Source organism: Rhinatrema bivittatum, chromosome 6 (assembly GCF_901001135.1).
Source record: "Rhinatrema bivittatum chromosome 6, aRhiBiv1.1, whole genome shotgun sequence".
NCBI classification, from domain to species: domain Eukaryota; kingdom Metazoa; phylum Chordata; class Amphibia; order Gymnophiona; family Rhinatrematidae; genus Rhinatrema; species Rhinatrema bivittatum.
Genome location: NC_042620.1, coordinates 83,162,302 through 83,188,707, shown reverse-complemented (window position 1 = coordinate 83,188,707; position 26,406 = coordinate 83,162,302). Strand labels below are relative to the sequence as shown.

The 26,406-nt window shown below is 44.8% G+C and overlaps 1 protein-coding gene across 3 annotated transcripts in view; it reads right to left on the bottom strand.

Moving 5' to 3' along the window:
• GPD2 (glycerol-3-phosphate dehydrogenase 2) overlaps window positions 1-26,406 on the bottom strand; it is a 516,322-nt gene that overhangs the window by 54,204 nt on the left and 435,712 nt on the right. For 2 of the 3 annotated variants that reach the window (XM_029605520.1, XM_029605521.1), the window contains one exon: window positions 20,661-20,773. In XM_029605520.1, the coding sequence (XP_029461380.1) occupies window positions 20,661-20,773 (113 nt within the window). Of the gene's footprint in view, window positions 1-9,125; window positions 9,287-20,660; window positions 20,774-26,406 lie in introns of those variants that run through there. The other variant, XM_029605522.1, reaches the window with a different exon arrangement.

Sequence of the window (26,406 nt, the reverse complement as noted above, 5' to 3'; positions counted from 1 at the left end):
CAGTCATTCACACACACACACTGAACCCCAGGCAGGCTCCCATTCATTTTCACACCACTCCCGCTCCATCCTCCAGGCAGGCACCAATTCATTCTCACACACACAGACCCCCAGGCAGGCACCCATGCATTCACACACATACACCCCCAGGCAGAGTCCCATTCATACACATGCACAAACTAAAGGCAGACCCCTCTCTCTTTCTTTTGCCAGCAAACTCGGAACCTCTCTCATTCCTCTGCTGCCACTATCACTGCTGCCACATGGCTATTGGGGAGGTGCCGATTGTTGCTACTGACACTGAAGCCCATTCTGCTGCCTCCTCTGTGCAGGCCCCGTGGGCTTCCACTTTCACCATGCTGATCTCGTACATTGCGAGATACTCAGAGAAATTGCTATTCTTGCACATTCCCAAAGATTACATGTGCCAATCACTAAAAAGAAATTTATTTTTTTTTTTTACCTTTGCTGTCTGATCTTAGTTTTCTAATTGGTTGGTCACAAGCATTTTTTTTCCACCTTCCCTTTCTTATTTTTTTTGCCAATTCCTTTTATATTGTCTTTTTTTCTGTTTCTTTTCTCTCCATCTTCTTCCCTCACACAGTCAGGTTCTCATTCTCACATGCATTTCTCTCTCTCTCACACACCCACACAGGCTCTCACTGTCACATGTTCTCTTTCATACAACCATTCATACACACAGTCTCTCACTGGCACATGCTGTCTGACTCTCACACACACAGGCTCTCTCACTCCCACATGCTGTCTTGCTCAAGCACATGCTGTCTCTGCAAACATTCAGGTCCTCACTCTCACGCACAGTCTCTCAACTCATCTCATACATGCACACACACACACACACACCCTCTACAGACCTTCAGCCTCTCTCTCACCTCTGGGCCTCCTCTTCACAGGTCACCGCAAGATGTGCTTTGCAGTGGCCCTAATCTTCTCGGGCCGCGGCGGCCCTGCTAGCGGGCCTCTTCCTCTTCTCGGGCCGCTGTGACTTGGGATTCGCAGCGGCCCGTAAGCACAAGCACTGCTTCTCTTCTGCATGCGCTGATGCTTCTCCTCCTTCCTGCCCACGCAGCTCCGGCAACGTTTACTTCCGGGGCCGCACAGGCAGGAAGGAGGAGGAGCATCAGCACGTTTAAATGCGATCTTTTTCTTCGGTGACGTGAGCCACACCACGGCCCTGCCTATCTGCCTTTCGCTGCGCCGCATGAGCCTCCCTGCGCCCGGAGGCATTTGGGGGGGGGGGGGTGTGTGGAGGGATACTAAAAAAAACTAATTTTAAAGGGTCGGCGCAGCCGATTAAAAAAAGGCTCGGCACAGCCGATAAAAAAAAAATTTCCCGATAGTCCACGAAACGCTGCGTGTGTCAGCAAAAACGTCTCGGCGTGTCACCTCTGACACACGTGTCATAGGTTAGCCATCACTGGACTAGTGGATAGCTACTGGAGGGTGTCATGATGGTCCTTCAGCTGTGCCATCAAATCCCGGACCTTGTCCCTGAACAGGTTCTCGCTTGTATAGGGGAGATCGGCGAGCCTATCCTGGACCTCCGGCCGGCGGACTCCGGCCCTTAGCCAAGCAATCCGACTGGTACCGATGTGTATGGCGATGAAACGGGCTGCAGTTTCAAAAACATTGTAAGTGGAGTGCACTGTCGACTGCACCTTACAGTCCAATTCCTCCTGGAAGTCCTGAGTGGTTAAGACTGATGGAGGGGGAACGAGGCGTCGCCGGCTCATCCTCGGATCCCCGAGGTGGCGCGGCGCCCAGCACCAGTATCAGTGGGGAACGCCTTAGGCTACTGGAGGATGGGGCCTCCGGTGGCCAGTGCTGGTTCAATGGTGGCTCAGCGGCCGCCAATGCCGCTCCGGAATCAGAACCGTGTCGGGAAGGTGACCGGTGCAGTGCTTCCGAGATAATTTCCGATGCATAGCCCGGTCTTTCCCTGGCACTGAGGAGGTCGATGACCCCGAGGTTTGGGGGAAGGGAGAGACCACTGAAGATCAATCTCCTTCTCCCCGATCCTTGGGGGAGGAAATCAAAAGGACAGCTCCCTGCGATCCTTGGGCGAAGCAACCGATGCAGGAGTGGAGATTTCTCCATTTTGTTGAGGCGCGCATGATGACCCTTGGGTGTCATCTGATCGCATAGACATCCACGGACGTCATACAAGGTCCCCAGGCAGAGGATGCAAACCTCATGTGGGTCCGAGATGGATGTAGTCCTCAGGCACCGACAAAAACCGGTCGACACCATGAAAAAGACCCGGCGTGCGGTCGATGACCGACGGGCACCAGGAGGTTGGAAGTCGGGAATATACTGCAAGATCGAGCAAAGGTTGAAAAGAACCTACCGTACTAGGAGGGCACTAATCTCGAAGGGGGACCCAACAAAGAAGAGAGAAAAACTCAAAGAAACTCAAAGAAAATTTGGAAAAAAGTGGAGCTCCATGGACTGGGAGGCAACTGCACTGTGGCAAAGAACAGTCTGAAGGGGGAGCTCACGTGGACGCATGGATAGTAGCAGGCTGGGCAAGCTCAATCTGCTGGCCAAAGTTTTCCGTGCCGGGCTCCAGCGGATGATGTCACCCCACATGAGGATTACCATCCTGCTTGTCCTAGGAGAAAAACCTGAATGTGAAATAGTCAAACATTTATGGTTAACTAGGGATTTTTTTTTTGTTGTTGGAGGCTGGCAATGGTCAGAATATTGTGTGCCCATAGGAGTCAGGTCCCATATTGTACAGGTTCTCAATCTCGGCTAAAAGTTCAACCGAAGTGGTATGCACTAGTGCATGAACTCCGGTATATAAAAGCCTTTAAATAAATAAATAAATAAATAAATAAGAAGGGACTGTTTTCAACTCATAGCTCCTACACAGGGAGAATAACTTTCAAAGAACTCTATGCGGCCCTATATATGCACGCATATAGCCCCATGAGATCTACTACAGTATTTTATAACTTGTGCATATCAGGTACATGCAGATTATAAAATACATTTAAATCTACCCCCTAACAAATATCTGCAAGCACATACTTTTCTTACCTATTTTAAAAACACAAGTGATTATTTTTTGTGTGCAAAAAAAGCTGACTTTATTGAGTAAAACCCTGTTTACAGGCAAAAGTCTAATTTTGAAACATGTGAATGTAACTGAAATCACCAGTTTGCTGAACCCTCGACTGGTTCACCCTTCCATCTCCAGGTCATCGAGACCCTCCTAGTTCTTCATTCAACTTCCCCCAGTTCATCCAGATCTCCCACCAAACCAACAGTGAACAGGCAAGTCTGATATCAATTGTGTAAACTAACAAATGTAAAACTATGCAAATAAGTTGCCAAATGTGCACACATCTCTTATAAAATAGCAATCTATGGGGTAGATTTTTAAAAAAAGTGCGTTCGCGTACTTTTGTTTGCGCACCAGGCGCAAACAAAAGTACGCTGGATTTTAGAAGATACGCGCGTATCTTCTAAAATCCTGGATCGGCGCGCGCAAGGCTGCCGATTTTGGGCAGCCGGCGCGCGCCAAGCTGCGCAGCCTGTCTCCGTTCCCTCCGAGGCCGCTCTGAAATCGGAGCGGCCTCGGAGGGAATTCTCTTTCGCCCTCCCCTCACCTTCCCCTCCCTTCCTCTACCTAACCCACGCCCCCGGCCCTATCTAAACCCCCCCTTACCTTTGTCCGTAGATTTACGCCTGCGAGAAGCAGACTGCTGGCGCGCCGTGCTCTGACCCGGGGGCTGGTCCGAAGGTCTGGACCACGCCCCCGGTCCCGCCCCCGAAACGCCGCACCCCGCCCCCAAAATGGCGCGTCATCGGGTCCCGTCCCCCCCCCCCCGACACGCCCCCTTCCAAAAACCCCAGGACCTACGCGTGTCCCGGGGCTCTGCGCGCGCCGGCGGCCTATGGAAAATAGGCGCGCAAGGCCTTGCTCGCGTAAATCCGGGCGGATTTACGCGAGCAGGGCTTTTAAAATCCGCCCGTATGTGTATAACTCTTGGCCCTGCTCCAGAATGCCTCAAACAAAAAAAAGGGAAAACCTGAAACTTTGGCAACAGGCAACAACCTTTTGGTGACAATAAGCCATTTTTGTATTTTTTTTAAATGTATTTATAGATACAGACAGGAACCAAATAACACGCCCTACAGGGGATAGATTTGGGTTTCACACCTCAAAGAAACTCCTTAGGACAGGCTAGCCAAACCTACTATTGCATCAGGAGTCAATAGTGTGATATGAATGTGTGGAAAGAACACCTCATCACAGTCTTACAGATCTCCTAAATAGAGGGTGACTTTAGATGGGCTACCAATGCTGCCATGGGTTTGACACTGTGAGCCTTGATGTGACCCACCAGATTCCAGCCCACCTGGGCATAACAAAAGGAGATGCAATCTACTAGCTAGTTAGAAAGGCTGCACTTGGCAACGGCAATTCCAGGTTTGTTGGAGTGAGAAGAAAATCTGAGTGGACTTTAGCCTGCTCCAGATAGAAGCCCAATGCTCTTTGCAGTCTAAACTATATAGTGCTTGTTCATCTTTGTGGACATTTGGCCTTGGAAAGAATGCTGGAAGGAGTTTCTAGATCTCGACTTTCTCAAGACTGTCTTTAACCTTGTATTCCCCTTGTACATATTATATTGTTTTTACCTTGTACATATGTTATTACCAATCCTCTTGCTACATTACAGCATAAGAATTGTAGTTGCGTTACTTCTTTCTGCCCTGTCTAGTTTTTGTTGCAATTACTAGTATTTTCCCCTCCCCCACCCTTGTTTATTGTATTTCCATCTGTCAGTTCTAATGTAAACCCTCCCCCACCCTTGTTTATTGTATTTTCCATCTGTCAGTTCTAATGTAAACCGGTATGATGTTGCACACTAATGTCGGTATATAAAAGTTTCAAATATTTATTTATTTAACTTTTATATACCGACATTCTTGTATAGAACACAAATCACACCGGTTTACAATGAAAAACATTACATCGCAAGAGAAGCGTTACATAGAACAAATAACGAGGCATGAACTTTGAACAGATAACATTATACATGAGGGTAACATTGAATAAAAGGGAGACAATGAAAGAATCAAGGGAGAAGCCGATGGAAGATAGGATGTGGTCTTGAACTAATCTGTGAGGTACAATGGGGTATTACTCTCATAGTTGAGGATTTGATTGATATTAGATACTAGGTACGGAATAGTGAGAAAAAACCAAAAAGACACGCGTGGTAGAAAGGGTGGGCATGACTAAGAAGGTCTGTTAGAGTGAATTGATCAGGCGAATGAGAAAGTATTAACTGGTGTCTTCAGTCAGAAAATGCTGCTCTAAAAAGCCACGTTTTGAGTTTTTTTTTTTGAAAGATATTGGGCAGGGGTCTTGTCGGAGATCCGGTGGGAGGGCGTTCCATTGAGGCGGACCTGCTGTAGATAGGGCTTGTTTCCTTAGGGATGTTTTTGCTGAAAAATAAATAAATACATAAAATAAGATTGGATTTGACTGGTGTGGCAGCTGCAGTTTCTCAAATCCTGGAACCTTCTGGATATATCACACCCACCTTCTTATTCACTGGAGCCAAAGAGAAGGGACTCTCCCACATCCTCATCTGTACCTTCTGAAAGATCTCATGCATGGGGACTGCCACTATATCCTTAGGTGACTAAACAAATTGGAGATAGGCATTCTAGTTCTGGAATCTTCCTCCATTTGCAACATAAATAGATCATTGGGCATTCTCTCAAAATCAACAAAGAGGTCTTCGGGTGGAGACCTATTACTTTCCTGCGGAAGAGAAGGGTCCAAGGGGAGACCTGTTGATCACTTCTGCTTGGAGAAGTACTCAGATCCATAGCCATACCTGAAAGAATATTCAGAATATGATCCTGACTAATAGGCCGGGGGGGGGGGGGGGGGGTTGCCGTGATTTGGACCTGTTTCTCCCCTATTGGCTAGCAGACAAGTCCTCAGAGGGGCTTGTGTCTGAGCCTAGATCCTATGAAATGCTGCAACTCAAAAGAAATTTCCTTCAATGACCTAGAGATTACCATTAGTGAGGCGATACCTGATACTGGATTTCCCTTCAGGAATCGGCATCAGATCCATTCTGCACAGCAAAAGCAGGGATTCTAGTAGCGGCTGAATGTTTGCTTGCAGAGACACCGATGAAGGAGGAAACAAATGAGTCTATACCCTCGGTCCTACCTGGCACTTGATGTCAAGGGGGAACAATGCCCTCTCAATGCTGATACACCACCAGTGGTCAATGTTGTTCCTGTGACCCTCGATGTTGATACCAATGGGCTAGACTTACAAATGTATTTTTCCATGAGGTCAAGAACGGAAAAATACCGTTGAGGGGTCAAAGTTATGTAGAGGGGACTCCCACAGAAGTCATAGTCAGCCCTTAGGCAAAGGACATATCTTATCATGGGGATCAGTGATAGCCATGAACCTTTTGCTTATGGGGCACCTGTCAGAGTAGAAATCTGCATCTGGCAGAGGAAGTAACATCACCTTCCTGATCACAGCTTAACCTGAAGGCATCCAACCTATCAACATGTAATCTCCCAATTAATCCTCCATCCATAGTTACATAGTGGCCCTATGGATTGATAGTGGAATCAGGGAAGTCAGCGATGACATTCAAGAAGAAACTGGTGGATTTCAAACAATTTCTGTATGCCAAAATCTCAGCAGTTGCAGGGGATGAGGCTGACATGGATCAAAGACCAGAATGTGACTCATCAGAAGTAGGCCTAAGTGACGCTAATGATTTTATTAATACGACGACCGGTGATATGCTTACGATAGCTGAATTCCATGAATGGTTCGGTGCCTTATGAAGTGACATGAAAGCCATTACGGCTGAAACTCTAGGTACCATCGCTGAGTTAAAAGATAAAATGGATGAAATCTGGAGACATGTGGAGGAGTTTGAAACGAGACTCGATGCACATGCGGAGAAACTGGATTGGTTAAAGTGTGTGGATCAGGAATTGTGTAAGGAGCAGTAGTCTCCATTAGATAAGATCGAAGGTTTGGAAAACCGCTTTCGGAGATCCAATTTGCATCCGGGGGGGGGGGGGGGGGGGTGAGTGGTACCGCAGACTCCCAAGTATGCTGACCCAGTGAAAGTAACTATGGACATTAGTATGGCTATTTTGACTGAGGGGATTTCTAACACAGTGATGAAGAAATAATTATTGAGCTCAAACGAGTCCATCAGGTGTTGGGCCAACAGATTGTTAACAGGCCATGTGATATTGTCTGCTATCAAAAATACTCTGTGAAAGAAAAGATTTTGAAAACTGCCAGTTACACTATGGAGAAAACAGGAAATAAAAAAGGTCACCAGCTCATTACAGAAGTAAAAAACGCTATCGACTGTTTTAATCATTTGGACTGACCTCCACCCTGAATGGGGTGTTATCACATGCGAAAACCTTGGCAGAGGCTGAGAGCATCCTGCGGGCTGCAGGAATAAGGGTGTCTACTAGTGCTGGAGTAACTGTTGCCACACCATCAGCAGCAAGGGATGATCAGCCAAAATGGCAGAGTTAGAAAGGGCAGCAAAAAGCTGAGCAGGCAATCAGGAAAATCCACTTCCTCAAGAAACAACTACCTTAACTGTCTTGGAGCACTGCTGGTTCCACTTTTTCTCTATTAGCTAGGATAAGGCTGTGAATAGGATAAACTCAGGGATTTTTCAAGTTATCTGACAGATTAGTTTATTGGGGATTTGGTGTTCATAATGATGATGCCAATGTTTGTGTCCTTTGTTTACAACTTTATTTTTGGTACAAGGGAGTGAGATTGATAATTTAAGCATGCATTGTTATAAGCTGCGACTTTAATACTCACTGTATTCGTATGAAACTACAGGGTTGTGGGATGGGAGTCTTGGGAGGGATGAATCTTCTTTCACAAAGGGTGAATCTGCAAACCAGGATAAACAGATCGAGGGGAGACCTTCTTACAAAAAGAGGAGGGGAATTGGACAGGCGGGGAGTAGGGGGTCAGCATAAAGGGCATCGGGAAGATCTTACTAGGAAGGAGGTGGATATAGGGAACGGTTAATTATTATTGCTGAGGTGAGGGGACTATGAAAAATAAAAATGGCTCATTTTAAAATTTTCTTCTTAAATGTTAAGGGTTTAAACATACCCCAAAAAAGAAAATTTCTCTAAGAACATAAGAAAAACCCATGCTGGGTCAGACCAAGGGTCCATCAAGCCCAGCATCCTGTTTCCAACAGAGGCCAAACCAGGCCACAAGAACCTGGCAATTACCCAAACACCAAGAAGATCCCATGCTACTGATGCAATTAATAGTAGTGGCTATTCCCTAAGTAAACTTGATTAATAGCCGTTAATGGACTTCTCCTCCAAGAACTTCTCCAAACCTTTTTTGAACCCAACTATACTAACTGCACTAACCACATCCTCTGGCAACAAATTCCAGAGCTTTATTGTGCGTTGAGTGAAAAAGAATTCTCTCCGTTTTTCTACATGTCTATAGTTTTTATCCAAAAAAGGCATTTAAAGAAGCACCATGAGAGTCTATTATGATCACATTACTTTCCATATATATATTTAGATGTATGTTTTCAGCAGGACAAATATGAGGGAGTGGGAATTCTTTTTGAAAAAGATTTTCATTGTGAAATTATTTTGGTCAATGGTGATCCAGACAGGAGATCTCTCTTGGTTCAAATTAATAAGGGGCAGGAAAACTTTCTGGACAATTTATCTGAGGTGCTGTCAATGATGGTGGAGGGATTTTTAAATTTTTTTTTTAATAGTTGGTGGGGATTTTAACTGTACAAGAACCCCTAAATTACACAGCTCCTCAGGAGTGCAAGTAACTAGAGGGATGAGAAGTAAATACAATACCTTTCTAGCCAAATGAATCTAGTGATGTGTGAAGATTATTAAACCCCACAGCTAGAGACTATATATTTTATTCTAAGCCTCATGTCTCCTATTCTCGGATTCATTTCTTTCTGGTCGATAGAGATGTGGTTTCAAAGGTTTCCAAGGCAGGTGTGGGGAATCCCACCTGGTCAGACCATGCACCCATTGAGATAGTGATCCAATTATTGACATGAGATAAAGGATAACACTATTGGAAACTCAATGATAGTTTATTAAATGATGAGAATTATTGACATCAATATTTGAAATGTAATAATGAAGAGATCTCTCCTTCAGTATTGTGGGAATATCTCAAGGTTGTGCTCTGTGGGAAGCTGATAGCAAGAGCTACCTATAAAAAAAATGCGAAAAAAAAAGAGCAGATTTGGTTAGGGAGACAGCAAGTCTGGAAACTTTATATAAAAGTACTCTATCCAATACAATGTATAAACAATTAACTCAGATATGATCAGAATTTTTATCTTTAGACTGACACAATGGCTTATCAGTTGGATTTGATCCAGCAAAAAATGAGTATGGCAATGATGCTAGTACACTGTTAGCTAGGAGACTTAAAAATAAATTGACCCACAATCAGATAGGGAAAATCAAAACCACTGGGAAAGGATTTTTCTACCTTTAATAATAACATCAGACACTGTTTTCTTCAATTTTATAAAGACCTGAGGATTCCAAGATTACTTAATATTTAGCTGATGTACCATTACTGGAATTGTACCAAGATCATCACTTATAGTTGGATAGAGAAGTAACTACTGTGAAAGTCCTGCAGATGATAAAATTGTTGAAGCTAGGAAAAGCTCCTGGAGTAGATATGCATATGATTCATTTCTACAAACAATTTGCCCCTAGTTTGGTGGCCCTTTAACCAAAATGTTTATCTTCAAGAGGAAAGCTCTTTACTTGTAGGATCCAATTTGGCAGGTATACAGTCCCATTACACTGTGGTTCATATAGGCCTATATCGCTTCTTAACATTGTCTTAAAAATCTTAGTTAAGCTATTACCTGATCAACTGAATTATGTGATAGGCACCTTAATATATACAGACCAGGCAGGATTTATACCTGGACAAATAGTACCTAATAATGTCAGGAAAATCTATGATTTCATATGGAAGGAGAAGAGAGAGAAGATTTCCACCTCACTCTTAACAGATGCTGAGAAGGCCTTCAATATGGCCTCTCATTCAAAACCCTAGAAAAAATGCATTTTGGACCCCAGTATCTTAATTGGTTTATATGACAGATCTGAGGCTTTTATTAGGGTGAATCAGGGATATTCTGAGAGGTTCCCTGTTCACAGAGGCATATTTGTTTTGCAATATTTTTGGAACCCTTCGCAAAGTGGGTTACATATGATGCTGGGATTCAACTGGTAACCATAGGGGATGACATCTTTATGCTGACAGATCCTGTTAGATCTTTGCAAGGGGTGACAGTTGAAATAGATTTAGTAAGGTGTCAGGATTTAAGATTAATGCTGATAAATCTGAAATCTTGGATGTGTCTCTCTTAATGAGGCTCCATCAGTAACTGTGAGAGGACAATTTCCTTTTAGATGGTTAAGGCTAAAATAAATTTATGGGAATCAATATAAGCCAGGCTAATGAGAGACTATTTCAACTGAATTACATACCTCTACTAGAGCAGATAGATAATCCATTTGGTAGATTAGCAGCAATTTAAATAAATATTTTGTTATGTTTATGTTATCTCTTCCAGACCTATGCCCATACATATTCCTAATAAAATGCTCAAATTATGGCAAAAGCAAATCTTTTATTTCATTTGGAGACTTAGACCTCTGAGGGTGGCATGGGCAGTAATGTATCTTCTTAAATTTAGTAGGGATTGGGCATGCCTAACCTGCGCCTCCCAGTTGTGAGCCATTGTGGATTGGCATAGATTGAGAAAGACGACTGCCAACACACTAAGAATGTAGTCTCAGTTGAAAACTAGAGTGGTTGAGTGTCCGTAATATTTTTTCAGAACCTTCCTATTCCATAATCAAATTCTCTCAGGGAATGACAACTGGCCTATTAAACAGAAGGTGAGATGAAGGGGTTCAGAGGATAGAACATATTTGGGCTGGGGGAAATTTTTACTTTTGATCAATTAAAGGAGAAACTTGGTATTTCATCTAGGGACCTTTTTCCCTACTTACAAGTAAAGCATTTCCTACAGCAGAAAGGAGTATTGATGATCTTCAAAAGAGCAAAACATTTTTTGGTGTGAAATGGCAGATAAGAGCAAAGGGATGATCTCCTAGCATTTATGCATTGTTCAGTCAAGACACTCTGGATAAGCCCAAGCATATAAAAGCATTGGAGGTAGATTTAGGAGCTAGTCTTTCCTAACATAACTGGGACCTGTCTTTCCTAATCAATAGTAAGAGCTCAATTTCAATGGCAATTGTGGAAAATGGATATAAGGCACCAGATCGATAACACAGCAGAACTGCTTACCTTAACAGTTGTTCTCCTAGGACAGCAGGATGTTAATCCTCACACACGGAGCCCGGCACGGAAAACTTATGTCAACGTTTCAAGAACTTTGACTAGGTACACTGAGTATGCCCTATACCACACGTCCATGCATGGTCCCTCTTCAGTCTTGTAACATAGAACTACGATAAAATAAAATAAAAAAATAGGAGAAACAATTCCACTGGGTGGTGGGTGGATTTCATGAGGACTAAAATCCTGCTGTCCTCAGAGAATACCTGTTACAGGTAAGCAACTCTGCTTTCTTTTAGGACAATCAGGATGGTAGTCCTCACAAATGGGCAAATCCCTAGCTACAAGCTGCTCCCCAACACAAAAGAGGACCAACCAGCACCAACCAGGTACTAATGGGCACAACAATCACAGTGCTGTTGGTAACAGAGGGGGAGACAGCCTGAACCCAAAAAATGGGCCCAAGACAGAATGAGTTGGGTTGAACAGCTTGAAGAGATTCCGGAGGATCAGACTGGCCAAACCTACAGTTGCATCGGCATCCCTATCCAGACAGTAATGGGATGCGAATGTATAGAGAAAACTCCAGGTCACAGCCTTGCAGATCTCCTCCACAGAAACTGCTTGTAAGTGGGCCACCGACGTTGCCATGGCTCTGACAGAATGAGTCTTGAGTGATGAGCTCTGGGGGAAGTCCCCAGACCGATCAGTTTCCATATGGCCAACTCCCAAAGGAGTGGCAACCATACCTGTCTTGGCCAGTGAGGAGCTATGAAAATCATAGTCCCTGTGTCCTCGCAAAGCTTCAAGAGAGTCTTCGCCACTAAGGAAATCTGAGGATATGCATATGGAAGGACCCTTGCCATCTGTTCTGTACAGGAAGCAGAACTGAGTCATTTTTCTGTTGAAGGGGGGACATGAGCAGATCCACATAAGGGTTCCCCCAGAGGCGGAAGATCTGATTCCCTACCCTCTGGTCCAGAGACCACTCGTGGGGTCTGAAGGCATGACTCAGTCTGTCCGCTTTCACGTTCTCTATTCCTGCCAGATACATGGCCCTGAGCACCATCCCGTGGGATAGGGCCCAGGACCAGATCTGGACCACTTCCTGACCCAGAAGATATGACTCCGTGCTTCCCTGCTTGACATACCACATAGCTAACTGGTTGTCTGTTTGGATCAGGTCAACTTTGTTGGACAGCTGATCTCTGAAAACCCATAGCGAGAACCTCATCACCTGGAGCTCCAGGAAACTGATTTGACAACGTGCTTCCTGGGTGGACCAGAGGCCCTGGGTGTGGAGCCCCTCTGCATGAGCTCCCCACCACAGGGTTGACACATCTGTGGTAAGGACAATTTGGACAGGAAGACTCTGGAAGGATATTCCCCGTTCCAAATTTGAGAGTACCCTCCACCAGGACAAAGAGCCCCAGAGGGATGGGGCGATTCAGATGCGATCCTGGAGGCTTTGTGTAGCCTGGCACCACTGCGACCTAGGGGTCCATTGAGTTCTGCCAAGGAAGTAACAGATGGTTGCGGCCATGTGACCCAACAGCCTCAACATATTCCGAGCTGACACCTGCTGGCTCTGTTGAATCACCGCCGCTATGGATATCTAGGTGACTACAGGAAGGCTTTTGCCCGAGCCGTGTCTGGCAGGGCTCCTATGAAGTCCAATTGTGGTGACGGGCTAAGATGAGTAGTTGAAGACGAACCTTAGTGACTAACACCGGACGGTGAAGCACATGGACCAAGTGGCTCCTGCCTGAGATGGTTCTTTACCAGCCAATCTTCCAAGTAAGGGAAAACATGCACTCCCAGCCTGTGGAAGTGCTCCCCCACCATAACAAGGCATTTTGTGAAGACACGTAAGGCCGACACGAGCCCGAACGGCAACACTCTGTACTGGTAGTGCTGTTTTCTCATCACAAATCTGAAATATTTCCTGTGACTTGGAAAGATCTCGATTGGAGTGTACGAATCCTTCAGATTAAGGAGAATAGCTAGTCCCCTTTTTGCAAGAGGGTAATCAGGGTTCCCAGGGAAACCATCTTGAATTTTTCTCTTTTTAGAAACTTGTTCAAGGCATTCAGGTCTAGGATGGGAAGGAGTCCTCCTGTTCTCTTTGGAATCAGGAAGTACCAGGAATAGAATCCCTGCCCGCTTTGCCTTGATGGGACAGGTTTGACCATTAAAAAGGTGGAGAGCTCCCATATCAGTATCTCCTGATGCACTAACGGCCCACAAAACGTGCATGAAGGACAATTTGGTGGGACATCCAATAGGTTTAATTGGTATCCTTGACTGACAATGGACAGAACCCACTGGTCCGAGGTTATACTGGGCCACGTCTCTGCAAAGAACCGTACCATGCCCCCGATCATGGGATCCAGCGTTTCGGGTACAGGTGGCTGGCTTATGCTCCCTACAATCCAGTCAAAACCCCGTCCCGGGATTTGACTGGGGCACCAGCTGGGGCTTGGGAGCTCTCTGCTGCCTGGGATGGGAGCAGGGGTTGGAGGATAGTATTTCCTCTGGCAGTAAAAAGACTTCCTCTGACCCTGTCTCACCAACCTCTTTGCTAAGGAGGGTGGTTCTGAAGTGCTGGTGGAGAGTAGGGGGAATCTCATGGTGGCCCCGTAACTGGGCTACTGCATCTTTCACCTTATCTCCAAAGAGATTCTCTCCCGTACATGGCAAGTCAGCATATTTTTCCTGTACCTATGGTCAGAGATCCATAGCCTGCAGCCATGCCATTCTGCGGGTAGAATCCCATTGCAGAGATTCTCGATGCCATTTCAAGAACATCATAGGTTATACAAACCTCATGTTTTCCACACTCCAGGCCCTTCTACACCAGTGACATGAAGGTGTCTTGCTGCTGTTGAGGCAGCTGCTCGGCCGCCTCCTGCACTTACTTCCAGAGATTCCGTGAGAACTGGCTCATGTAGAGCTGGTAGGAGGCAAATGCAGGCTACAGCATGGCTCCCTGGAATACTTTCCTCCCAAAAGCATCCATTGTCCTGTGATCCTTCCCTGGGGGCAGCGAGGTGTGGATCCAAGAGTGCTTGGCCCTCTTGAGAGCGGATATGACCACCACGAATTGGTGCTACAGCTGATGCTTCTCAAATCCCATAGCCTTCTGGACGAGGTAAACCCCATCCACCTTCCTGTTCATGGGAGGCTCTTTGAGGGGCCTGGGTCAGCATGAGCTGCCTTTCCTGGAGAAAAAGGGCCTCTCCTGATCCCAGCAGGCCCCAGCCCACAGAGCTCTCTCCCTCTGTGAGATTCAACATGGGCCAGGCCTCAGTCTGGTCCTGCACATACAACAAGGGGAAAAAACAGGTTATTCCGCTACATACTCCCCCCCCCCCCTTTAAGTATTGATTGACTGACTTGAGGTCCAGTACGGGCCGAAAGGTGCCCCCTTTCTTGGGTACCATGAAATAAATGGAATAGTGTCCAGAATTCACTTCCCATGCAGGTACTGGGATGATGGCTTTCAAGGACAGGAGCCTCGCCAGGGTAGCTTCCAATGCTGCCTTCTTGTGTATGGGACATGAAGATTCCACAAACTTGTCCGGAGGGAGATGATGAAAGTCCAGATAATACCCCTCTCGGATGATGGCGAGGACCCACTGGTCCGACGTAATCTCGACCCATCTGGGGTAGAAGAGGGTTAACCTGCCCCCTATGGCTCCGTCCCCCAGATGAATCGGCGGATTCTCATTGTGAGGTGCGGCCGGGACCTGAGCCCGGGCCTGCTCCCCTCTTGCGCTGCTTGGTCCGAAAGGACTGATTCCGGGCCTGAGGACGAGGCGCCTGGTAGCGACTCCTGTAGGGAGTGAAGCGCTGAGAGCTTCTACCCCTGGAGGGCCTTGGAAAGGCGCGCTGGTTCCTTCTGAACCGATCTTCTGGCAGTCGAGGTACTGGAGAGGCACCCCATGTGCTGGCCAGTCTATCAAGGTCGCTACCAAACAGGAAAGAGCCCTTAAAGGGCAATCTGGTGAGGCGTGTCTTCGAAAGAGCATCAGCTGACCATTTCCGGATCCAGAGCTGCCTCCTGGCAGCTACTGAGGATGAGATCCCCCTGGCTGTTGTCCGGAATAGGTCTGATGCCGCATCCGTAAGGAACGAGAGAGCTGACTCCATGTCTGCTGCTGGAGCATTGTTCCTGATCTGCGACAAACAGGAACGCGTCACCACTGTGCAGCAGGTTGCGATCCGCAAAGATAGACATGCGCCTATCATGGGCGCTCAATACCTGAGTAAGGCCAACAAAATGGCGCCCTTCCACGGCGTGCCGCCTACGGGCCATGCCGCCGATCCTTGTTCCTCGGAGACCAAAGAGTAAGAGATGCACGCCTTACCTGATTCTCGATGCTTCCCGGCTGGAACCCGGGCGGTCTCCGGCTGTGGGGGGAGAGGGCAAGTACCTTCACCGCCGCGCTTTGAGGAAATGCACCCGCTGCCTCGTCCACGCCGGGACCGAGGCGCCTCGTTCGCCCCGCCCGAGCCTCGCCCGGGGGCTACGTCCCTGCCGCGATTCGGCCACCGGACCGAGGACTTAGACCTCCGGGGGATGACGGAAATCACCCCGGGAAACTCAACTGGGGGAGGGACCGTAAGGTATCACCGCAGGAGTGCGGGGCTCGAAGGTGCTGTAGAAGTTTAGTAAGAAGAAAGTAGAAAGTAGATTTGGAAACACGCTCAGCGAGCGTGCAGGCTCTCCAAACTGCTTTGGAGACAGAAATTACTTAGTTGCTACGCTTCCTGTGGGGGTATATATACCCGTGCTGACGTCAGATCCGTCTCCAACTGCTAGCACGAGCATACTATACCCATTTGTTCTGAGTCCATCTGGCTACACGACAGGAAATGAACCGATGCCCTCTCGTGATCCTTTGATACTGAGGGTTCTCTGGAATCTCCATGGCACATTATTCACCCTGCAAAGATTGTGGTTGCTGCCACATTTACAGTTTCTCCTGGAAAGACTTTGGTGCCCCAGAACCTATGCCAGAAGGTTTTTCAGTGGGCTCATGACTCCCGCTTGGCAGGGTACCCAGGCATTACCTGAGCCTTGGAATTAATCGTCCGACACTACTGGTGATCTCAGATGAAGACCGACGTGAAACGTTATATAGAGTCTTGTCCCATCTGTGCCATGAATAAATGTGTGCAAGCAAGACCTTTGGGGTTATTAAAGCTGTTACCACCCGCAAGGACCCTAGACCCACTTGGCCACTAACCTTCCCCTCTCTGACAGCCCCACCACCATATGGGTGGTAGTGGATAGATTTTCTAAGATGGCTCATTTCACATCCCTTAAGGGTCTCCAGTCTATACCTCAACTGGCTAAATTCTTTATCCAGCATATTTTCTGCCTGCACAGGCTCCTCCTTCACAACTTCTCTGACCGAAGAGTTCAGATCACAGCATGCTACTGGAGAGACTTATGGAGGAAGTTTGGAATTATGTTGGATTTCACCTCAGTTTACCATCCCCAGAGCAATGGACAAACCAAGCGGGTAAATCAGATTCTCAAGGCCTACGTGCCTACATAACCCAAAGGCAGGATAATTGGGCATCCCTCCTGCCATGGGCTGAATTTGCCCATAAACACACAAGAATAGCTCCACATCGCCCTTCTATATCATATTTGGCCGTCATCCCCATACACCCAGGCTAGTTTCTATCTCTGGCACATGCCCAGCAGCTAACCTGATGGGACAGGAATTCCAGGAACTGTGGCAGAAGACACACCATCTCCTTGAGCAAGTAGCAGAGCATTTTAAAAGACACACAGACAAGAAACATCGCCTAGCACCTCAGTTTCATCTAGGAAGCTTAGTTTGGCTCAACATTAAAAATCTTCAATTGAAGATGCCAATCCTGAAGTTCATATCATGGTTTGTGGGTACATTTCCCATTCAGCAGCAAATCGGGTCCTGTGGCTTCAAGCTCAAATTACCAGCATCCTTACAGATTCATGATGTATTCCTCGTGTTTCTGTTGAAACCTGTGATTCTTTCTTGCCTGGGCAGACTACCCCTCCAGACCACTGAAGTTATTACAGAAGAAAACACTCAATTTGAGGTCCAAGAACAGTCTGAAACCAGTTACTGTATGGACCCAAGGAAAAATCAAGGGAACTGGCCTCCAATCTACAAATCTTCCAACTCATATCGGTGTTCTTCAGGAGGTACCATAGGAATATCCAAGCTCAGAAGATATGGGGGGGGGGGGGGGGGGGGCGTGTTATGTTTGACAGCTCAAGGGATGGTCCCGCGAGCTGCCACATTCACCCTTGCCACTGCCTGACACTGCCAGAGGCCTCCCGTTGTGGTGGTGATGTCCCACCATCGCCAAACACTGCTGACCATCACTGACGCCATTCCCAGCCAGGCTGCTGCCTTCCAAAGGCACATGCATAATATGCGTGCTGTGGCAGGAAACCCTGAGCAGCGCCCGCCAGATGACATCAATCTCCTGGCCTATAAAAGCTAATGCCACACAGCAGCTTCTCGCCTAAGCAACGTGAATTCTTCCTGAAGTTGGTTCCTGATTCTTGTGCCTTGTCTTCCAATCTTGCCTAGTCCAGCCTAGTCTTCTCTAGTCTCGCCTTGTCCTACTCATCTTGTTGTGTCTTCAGTGTGTCTTTGTCCACCCTTAGCTTGACTCTTTGGATCTTGACCTCTTGCTTGGACATGACCGACTGCCTGCTGCCTAGACCTGACTATTCTTGCGAGCTTCCTGCCCTAACCTTGGCCTGTCTCTCACTTCATTAGTCTGCTGACTGCCCTGACCCTGGTGTGCCTTTGGACTTTAATTATCCTCACTGCCCTAGGGACTCACATAAGTCCTGCCAGCTGCTAGAACACAAGAGCTCAACCTGTGGGGGAGGCATCAGCTGGTAAAGATGAAGCTCCATACTGTCCCACTACAGGGCAAGTTTACTAGCTGCTGGTGTAGGCCTCATGAGTTCACCATCAAGACTGCGTCAATTATGCCGCAGCACAAAGGGCTCACACATCCGCCACCCTTTACAGTAATTTCCTAGATTTTTTTCATTGTTAATTGTTGGTTTATCACCTTAATGTATTTCATTTGGCTTTACTGCTTGGAATTATACTTTTTAAAATCAAATTTCCATGTGTGTGTGGGTTACCATTCTGCTTGTCCTTGGTCCAATGTAAGAATAATCAAGAGGTTGTTATACAAAATGCAGAACATAAGAATGATTCAAAGTGTTTATGTTGGTCAAATAAAGGTATCAAAACCTACAAAGAATGTTACTATTAGAAAGTAATTAATGGTCAATCTGCAATTATTCACTTGACCACTACAGTTGTTTGGTCTGCCTCAGATTCTCATCTACATCAATTCACCTTGTCCACACCAGTCCTTAAAGGCTGTTTTTAGTTTATTTAACTTACGCAATAATTTATAAAATTGCATTTGCTTCCATCTTGAATTCTGTTTAAACTTCTCTTTATGGTACAAAAAACATGTTATTTTCCCCTCACACTCTAGATACACATTAATTTTGAAAGACATCCTGTCTCACACTCTCTATTCCATTTCTGGGGGTGGGTGGGGGAGGGAAATGTGGCCCAGCAGTTTCCTCCTATTCCTTTGTACTTCCAGCTCACTTGTAACCGGGCTGGGGTCTGGACATTAACCTTCATTTGCAACTATCTAGGGATTTTTAGGGTTTTCTTTCCTTTATTTTTATATCTTTCCCTACCCCACTTTATTTTATTTTTTTTATTTTAAAAAATGCATATTCTGCTCAATCCTGCAATCTTGCAGAATATAATAAAAAATGATACTGGCATTCACATAGATTCAAATTTTTGAAGATTGTAATCAACACTAGCGTGAGCTTAAAAGACCATCATAACACCCAGCAGCATGAAACACTGTATTTTGTCAGATTGCTTACATGGGTCATTCATAATCATAGGTCTTAGAGCACCAGAGTGAACCAAATATTTTTATGCATGTAAAACAAAGAAAATTCACGCTGACGTCAGAAGTGACTTCAGTGGGGGATTCCGTCCATTTTGATTAAGAATGGTGCAGTTTTGGTGCGAAAAAGCACTTGTTTGCGGCTCAACATTGATAAATGATACAAATGCCAGTAAGAAGATATCTCTGGATGTGGCTGAGATCACTGTTGTAGGACGTTTCATTTACAATTCTACATGCATATTTGTTGTTTCAGTTTAATGAGCCATGAGAAATGAAGGCTAACCAGTGCAAAAAATACCCCTGAAGTAGAAGCACTTCGAAACATAACGTTATGTCGGATTTCTGATTAACTACAGCTACACACTTCTCCATCTTTGAAATGCAAGGATATACTTCATGAGGGAAAATAATTTTCTTTGATGTTTTACATGTATAAAAAATATATAAAAATATTTGGTTCACTGTGGTGCTCTAAGACCTATGATTATGAATGACCCATGCAAGCAATCTGACAAAATACAGTCTTTCTTGCTGCTGGGTGTTATGATGGTCTTTTAAGCTCACGCTAGTGTTGATTAGATCTTCAAAAATTTGAATCTGCTATGTGAATGCCAATATTGTTGATGAGCTAATCTCTTGCATTTCACATTTTTGACTCCTTATAGTAGAATACAATCAACATCCATTAAAAAATAAAAATCAGACAATCTTAATAATTGTACAGATAACCTTGTCTGATTATGGGTCAGTGGCCAGACACCAGGGTTCCCTCAGGAACCCAGCAATCATGGCCCCCAAATCTGGCCATTAAGTGTTACCACTCAGGGATAAACAGCCCCCTCCACTGGAAGTTGTGAACATTGCCTCTACATCATTGATTGCTCCAGTCAACCCGAAGATAGGAAGAACCAACTCATAGATCAGGCTGGGGACTTTTCACATAGTAGTACACAGACAGCAAATAGCACTGACAGAGCACTACCAGGCCTGCCTACAAACTCTCACAATTCATCTAAGTTACTTTCTGCAAAGTCCCATTTTTTTTCTCTTTCCAGCTCTTAAATCCTTTTTATTAGAACTTGTCTCCAACTTAAATTAAAAAATAAGCACACTTTTCTCTTTGCAGGCCTACAACAATTTCATAAACACCATTTTTTTAATTTGTCATTATATGTTAATTGTGACAAAATTCAAATCAATATGCTTGCATCAATCAGTAAAACATAAGCCACATTTGGCTTAATGAGCGTTATACATGTCTATATAATACCTGTCCACATCTGATGGAGATAGATTGATTTCAGATCGGTCTGTAAGTTGCTCTGATCTTGACTTGTAGCCCATTTCATTATACAAAAACTGCTTTGTAGTTTCAAGTTCTTCCTGAAGTATAAAATTAGTGTTATTGTATATTTGAAATAGATATGTTCACTTTGTATTCCCTGTAAAATTATTAAAATAGGAAGAAAAATATACTTGAATGATAAATAAGAATGAATTACAGTCATTATACTAAACTTAAATAAGTAAAGATATTAATCTTGCCAGTGAACAGACTTCTTCATACAACCAAAGCCTCCAGCTAGGAGGCCTCCAAGCAATTTTGCCTATGCAGGACAACTGTGTCCTTCGCTCCAGCTGAGAAATCCAAACATTTAACAATGTTTAAGTTGCATGCTGACCACTCCATCTGGAACTAACATCTTCCCAAAGAACATTCCTTATAAACTGACATATACCAAATGATGCTGCCCATTTGTGCAATATCTCCTTGATTACGAACCACTAGCCAGTATAAAAGCTATTAACCCCCAAACTCGGACCCAAGACAAAATGCATCTCAGGTAATGAGCATCTAAACAAAGAGCCTCAGAAAGGAAATGAATACCCTTTTGTTGGGAGGGAAAGGGGTGGGGGCCAAAATGTAAATGTTGACATGCCAACATTTATATGGAACTTTAATACCACTTACAATGGCCCCAGTACATGTTCTAAAAACTTTCAGTACTATGCATGCTGAAGGTAATGATTAACATTTAGTGCATGCTTGTCTGTATTGCAAGTGCTACTTTAGTCCTGCAGTGACAAAAACACTCAAAATATGGTATAAGCAGGGGGGCGGAACCAAGATGGCCACCTGAGAGAACGCTCCTCCGCGCTGCTCTGCAATTTCCTCGAGAATCTTTTGCTGTTGCAGTTCTGCAGATTACCTTACTGCCATGCCACATAAGAGGAAGGGGAAGATTGGGGTTTTTCCATCTGAACCTAACCTCCCCGTGGACCAGTGATCATCTGTGAGTTTGCGATCCCCACTATAGAATTGAGGGCTTCCAGCCCCGCTGGTGAAACAGAGCGAGGAGCTCTGTTTTCACCTGGGGAAATATCCTTGAGACCTCCTGACCCATGACCAGAGTTGATGGCTTCACCCTCAGGTGACGCTGCCAGTGCTGAGGCACTGAGAGGAAGCTCTATCGGTCTGCCTCTGCCGGATGGAGCTGCCGGCATTATGCCTGATCAGGCATTGACTTCTATTCCTGCTCAGCGACTGGAGATCCCCATAGAGAGTGTTGGAGTTAGCGGAGATATCCTCCTGGTTACATCTATTGGGAGTGTTTTTGCTGCTGGAGTTGGGACAGTACGTCAGTCTTCCCAGGAGATTTTGAGACCGGCTGTTGTCGCTTTGGAATCCCTGTAGGATTTAATAGCAGGTATGTCCTGTACTTTTAAGGAGCAGACCCAACGTTTAGAAACTGTTTCTTTAAAATTGAATACGGTTGCTCAAGACCACCAGCAAATTCTTATGGATCATTATACTTTTATTCAGAAGCTGGAGGAAGGTGTTAAAAATCTAAAGGATACCAATGCAGCTATTATCCGGGAGCGTTTGTCCTCTGTTAGGAGGTTGGAATTTTTGGAAAATTCTCTGCGACATTTGAATTTGCGGCAGCTTAATTTCCCAAAGGTTTTTGATGAACTGCCTTTGATTACTTTTAAAAAATATCTGGTTGAGATATTAAAGATTCCCTCAGATCTGATTCCAACTACTAAGAAGATTGCTTTTCTTTTTCAGAAGCAAAGTTTGCCACAGCTTCTCCAAGAAGGGAACTTCTCCAACTTATCTGATTATTTAGAAAACTCCTCTGTAGAAGTTACTGGCAGATTAACTTTGTTAGTTACTTTTTCTCTGAGCAAGATTTAAATCTTGTTATGCGTTTCAAGAATATAAATATTTCCTTTCTGGGGGATGTAGTTTGTGTCTATCCAGACTTTACTAAGTCTACCCAGATGCGCCAAAAGGCCTTTTTGAATATGAGATCTGAAGTTACTTCTCTTGGTGCAAGTTTTCTTTTGCGATATCCCTGCCAATGCATAATTAAATTACAGGGTACACATTTCTTTTTAGTGCTAAATAGTTGCGGGAGTTCCTGAACGTTAGGTTGTCAGAACCTGCTATTAATTTATAGTGTTAGTGGGTCAGAGTTGTGAATGTGAGGTTTTTTTTTTCTCACGCTGCAATTTTTTCCTCTTATATTGAGTTTTCATTGTTCTCCTCTTTATCTTTATCCTCCCCCCCCCTCTGAATTTCCTCTATGATGAAATAGAGTCTGTAATGTTGCTTTTGTACTGATCATCTAGTAGCAATTATATGTTTCCTTGAATTGTATTCTCTAAAACTTTCTTTGACAAAGTATTACTTTGTGGATGTAATAATAAAGCTTCATTAAGAAAAAATTGAAAAAAAAATGGTATAAGCAAACAAGGTATCCTAATCATAGTTATAACTAATCAAGTTAGCCAATTGTTTACTGAGTCAAGATTAATATATTCATAATGTTGACTTTTTGGTATATTTTTCAATCTTGTATTAATAAATATATTTTTATTTGATCAGTTATGGCTATCTATTCAGGTATAATAATATAAAAAAAAAGCCTTAAAGGGCAATATGATATGGTAACCAACACACAGAATTAAATGTATTTGCCAAATTTCACTTTATATGGATTTTGTGATTTATGGGACCATCATATAAACCCCTTAGTTATCTTTCAGAGCCTTGCGTTATGCTCCATCGATAAGTGAGAGGGGCACACTTTTAATCATAGGTCCATCTTTGAATATTTTTAAGCATTTTTTTCCAAACATTTTTTCAAAAATTGTAAGCATTAAAAAGTGTACTACTTCCCTGGTTTTTTTTTAAGTTACTTCAGGCCCAACACGGTACCATGTTTTGCAAACTGCTGCTTCAGGGGCTGGAATCAACATGTATTCAATCAAGAAATTCTCTTTTCAGTCCCATTTTATTTCTTTAGTCGAATAGACAGTTTTCTCTTTTCATAGCGTCTCGGCTCACCGGGCACTCAGCGTATCTATTCAGGTATGCCACAATTGTTTGTTTGTGGTCAACTGGCATAACTAGCACTGCAGCAACAAAGACATATTTAATGATAACATATGAGAAGATTTGTTTTTACTGATTTCTACCCATATGGAAAGGGAAAGGTTAAGCCATATAGATCATTTCAATACAGGACTCAAAACATGGTGTAAAGAAAGTGGGCTCTGGATACATTGGAGACTGGGGACGTGTATGGAGCAGTAAAAATGCTATATAAGAGTGGCCTACATTTGTCCATGACAGGAAAGAATCCTAAGAAATAAATTCAGGCAATACATTATCAGACATTTAAACTAGAGAAAGTGTGGGTGGCAGAAGGTGGCCAATGAAACTGGCATATCACCCTCAAGCAATACAGGAAGTGAGAGGAAAAATAAAAAATCAATCAACTCAATATTCCACACCTAAGTAAAAGAGCAGAAAAGGTGACTTGGAAGAGCAGCAAAATGAAGGAAAGATCTGGAAAACTAGGACCACAATACTTGTAGTTTGGGCAATAAAATCTCATATCTGCAGGCCCTAGTGGTGGAGGTGGACTTGGACATTGTTCCTATTACAAAAACATGATTTAGTGAGTCTTATGATTAGGATAGAAGCTACACCAGGCTATAATCCATTTAGGAAGGACAGAATGGACAGAAAAGAAGGAGTAGCAGCTCTTTATATCAAAAACCTTTATATCAAAAACAATATCCAATTAACTGAAATGCAAGAGGCAGTCCTATAGGCTGCTTTAAAAAAATGTGCTTCCATTTACACTGGCATGGTATACAGGCCTCCAACTCAACTGAGTTGGCTCCTCAGCCGGCCTATCAGGAGCCAACTCAGGCCCTTTAAATTTGCTGTGACGCCATTGGCGTCGCGCGCCCGAAGGAGCGCGACCTAAGGGGCCTGCCCCTTAGTGCGCCCCTTTGTGAGCCCCCAAAACTGAAACCTCCTTGCCGGCCACCATGCCCTTACATCTCCTCCGAACCTTCACCTAGCATTCTCCAGCCTCCACCTTGTCTTTCGGCCCCACCTAGCCTCGGCCAGCATTCATCCATCAGTCCTCCAATCAGCGCCGCACTCAGCCAACACTCGCCATTCAACACTCTCCAACATCTACCATCAACTCACTCCTAGCTTTCTTCCAGCATTCGTCCTACTCTCATCCAGCCGTGCCCATCACCTACAAGCACCCCTTTCTCACATCTGCCAGACCAACTAATTCTCAACGCTCCCAAGCAACCTACAACATGCTCAACCCACGCTTCATAATAAGGACATGCTCCCAATACCCAACCCACTCCTAATGCTCCAACACCAGAATCTCACTGCTCCAGCTCAGACTCCAATCAACCACATCAGACAAAATTTCCTCAACCCTCTTTAATAACTTTCTACACACAAGCAATTCCCAGCTCTCTCATCCAATCATCAACAATCACTTCTAAGACCAACACAAAACAGGAGACTCAAAGACCACCTTCTTCAGTTCAATCACACAACCACCCTCCTTTCCTGCACATTCCGTGGAAGCACTATGCAAACCTATCCCATTCCTATCATTCATCGTTACCACACTCATCACTCTAGGCTTCTACAATGAACCCTGAGCCATACTAAGAGATCACTCATCCCAATCATGACTTTACCCCTCACCCAGCTATTAGGACTCACGATATTCACTCTAACTCTCTTCAACGCTCAGTCCCTTACAAAGAAAACCCACATCCTCAATGACTATCTGCTGGATTCCAAACCAGACATCTGTGCCATCACAGAAACTTGGTTAAAAAGTTCTAACACTCCCCTGATAAACCAACTACCGATACACCTCTACGACTTCTTTTCAATCCCAAGACACAAAAAAAGAGGAGGCGGGCTTCTCCTAGCCACCAAGAAAGAACTCCATCTCAATCAGCAACCAATCAAGTCCTCCTCAAAAAAACTGGAACTAGGTCTGTTCAAATCAAAACATATTCAAATTCTTCTAGTTTACGCTCCACCAGGATTACTTGACACAGATGCATCCCCCTTCATAGAAACCATTGCCAAACACATCAACACAGACTCACCGGCCATGATATTGGGGGACTTCAATCTACATGTTGACGCCTCACCGCTCTCTCCCAACTGTGAAACCTTCCTCTCCACACTCAGGGCCATGGGCTTTGAACAAATCATCAATAAACCAACCCACAAAGAAGGACACATGCTCGACCTCATCTTCATAAACTCAAACCTGTCATACAATAACAGTCCAGACTGCACCCCCGTCCCCTGGTCCGACCTCTCCCTGATATAAACAACCCTCACGACTCAATTAAATCCTTTTAAGCTTCAACTACACTCTACCATCCACTTCCGTAAACCATGTGCCTCCGACACTCTTAGTGAATATCTATCCAAGGAACTCTCTAACCTGGATATCTCCACCCCTGACTCAGCCCTTTTTTCCTGGAGCAGTATCACGGAGTCAATAGCCAATAAACTCTGCCTTAAAACGACGAAAATCATCAACTGGTCACAAAAAAGGAAACAACCCTGGTTCTCCCTAGAACTCAAACGGATGAAGCTAGACCTCAGACACAAGGAAGGCACATGGCGTAAGAACCCCAACATCACAACACTATCC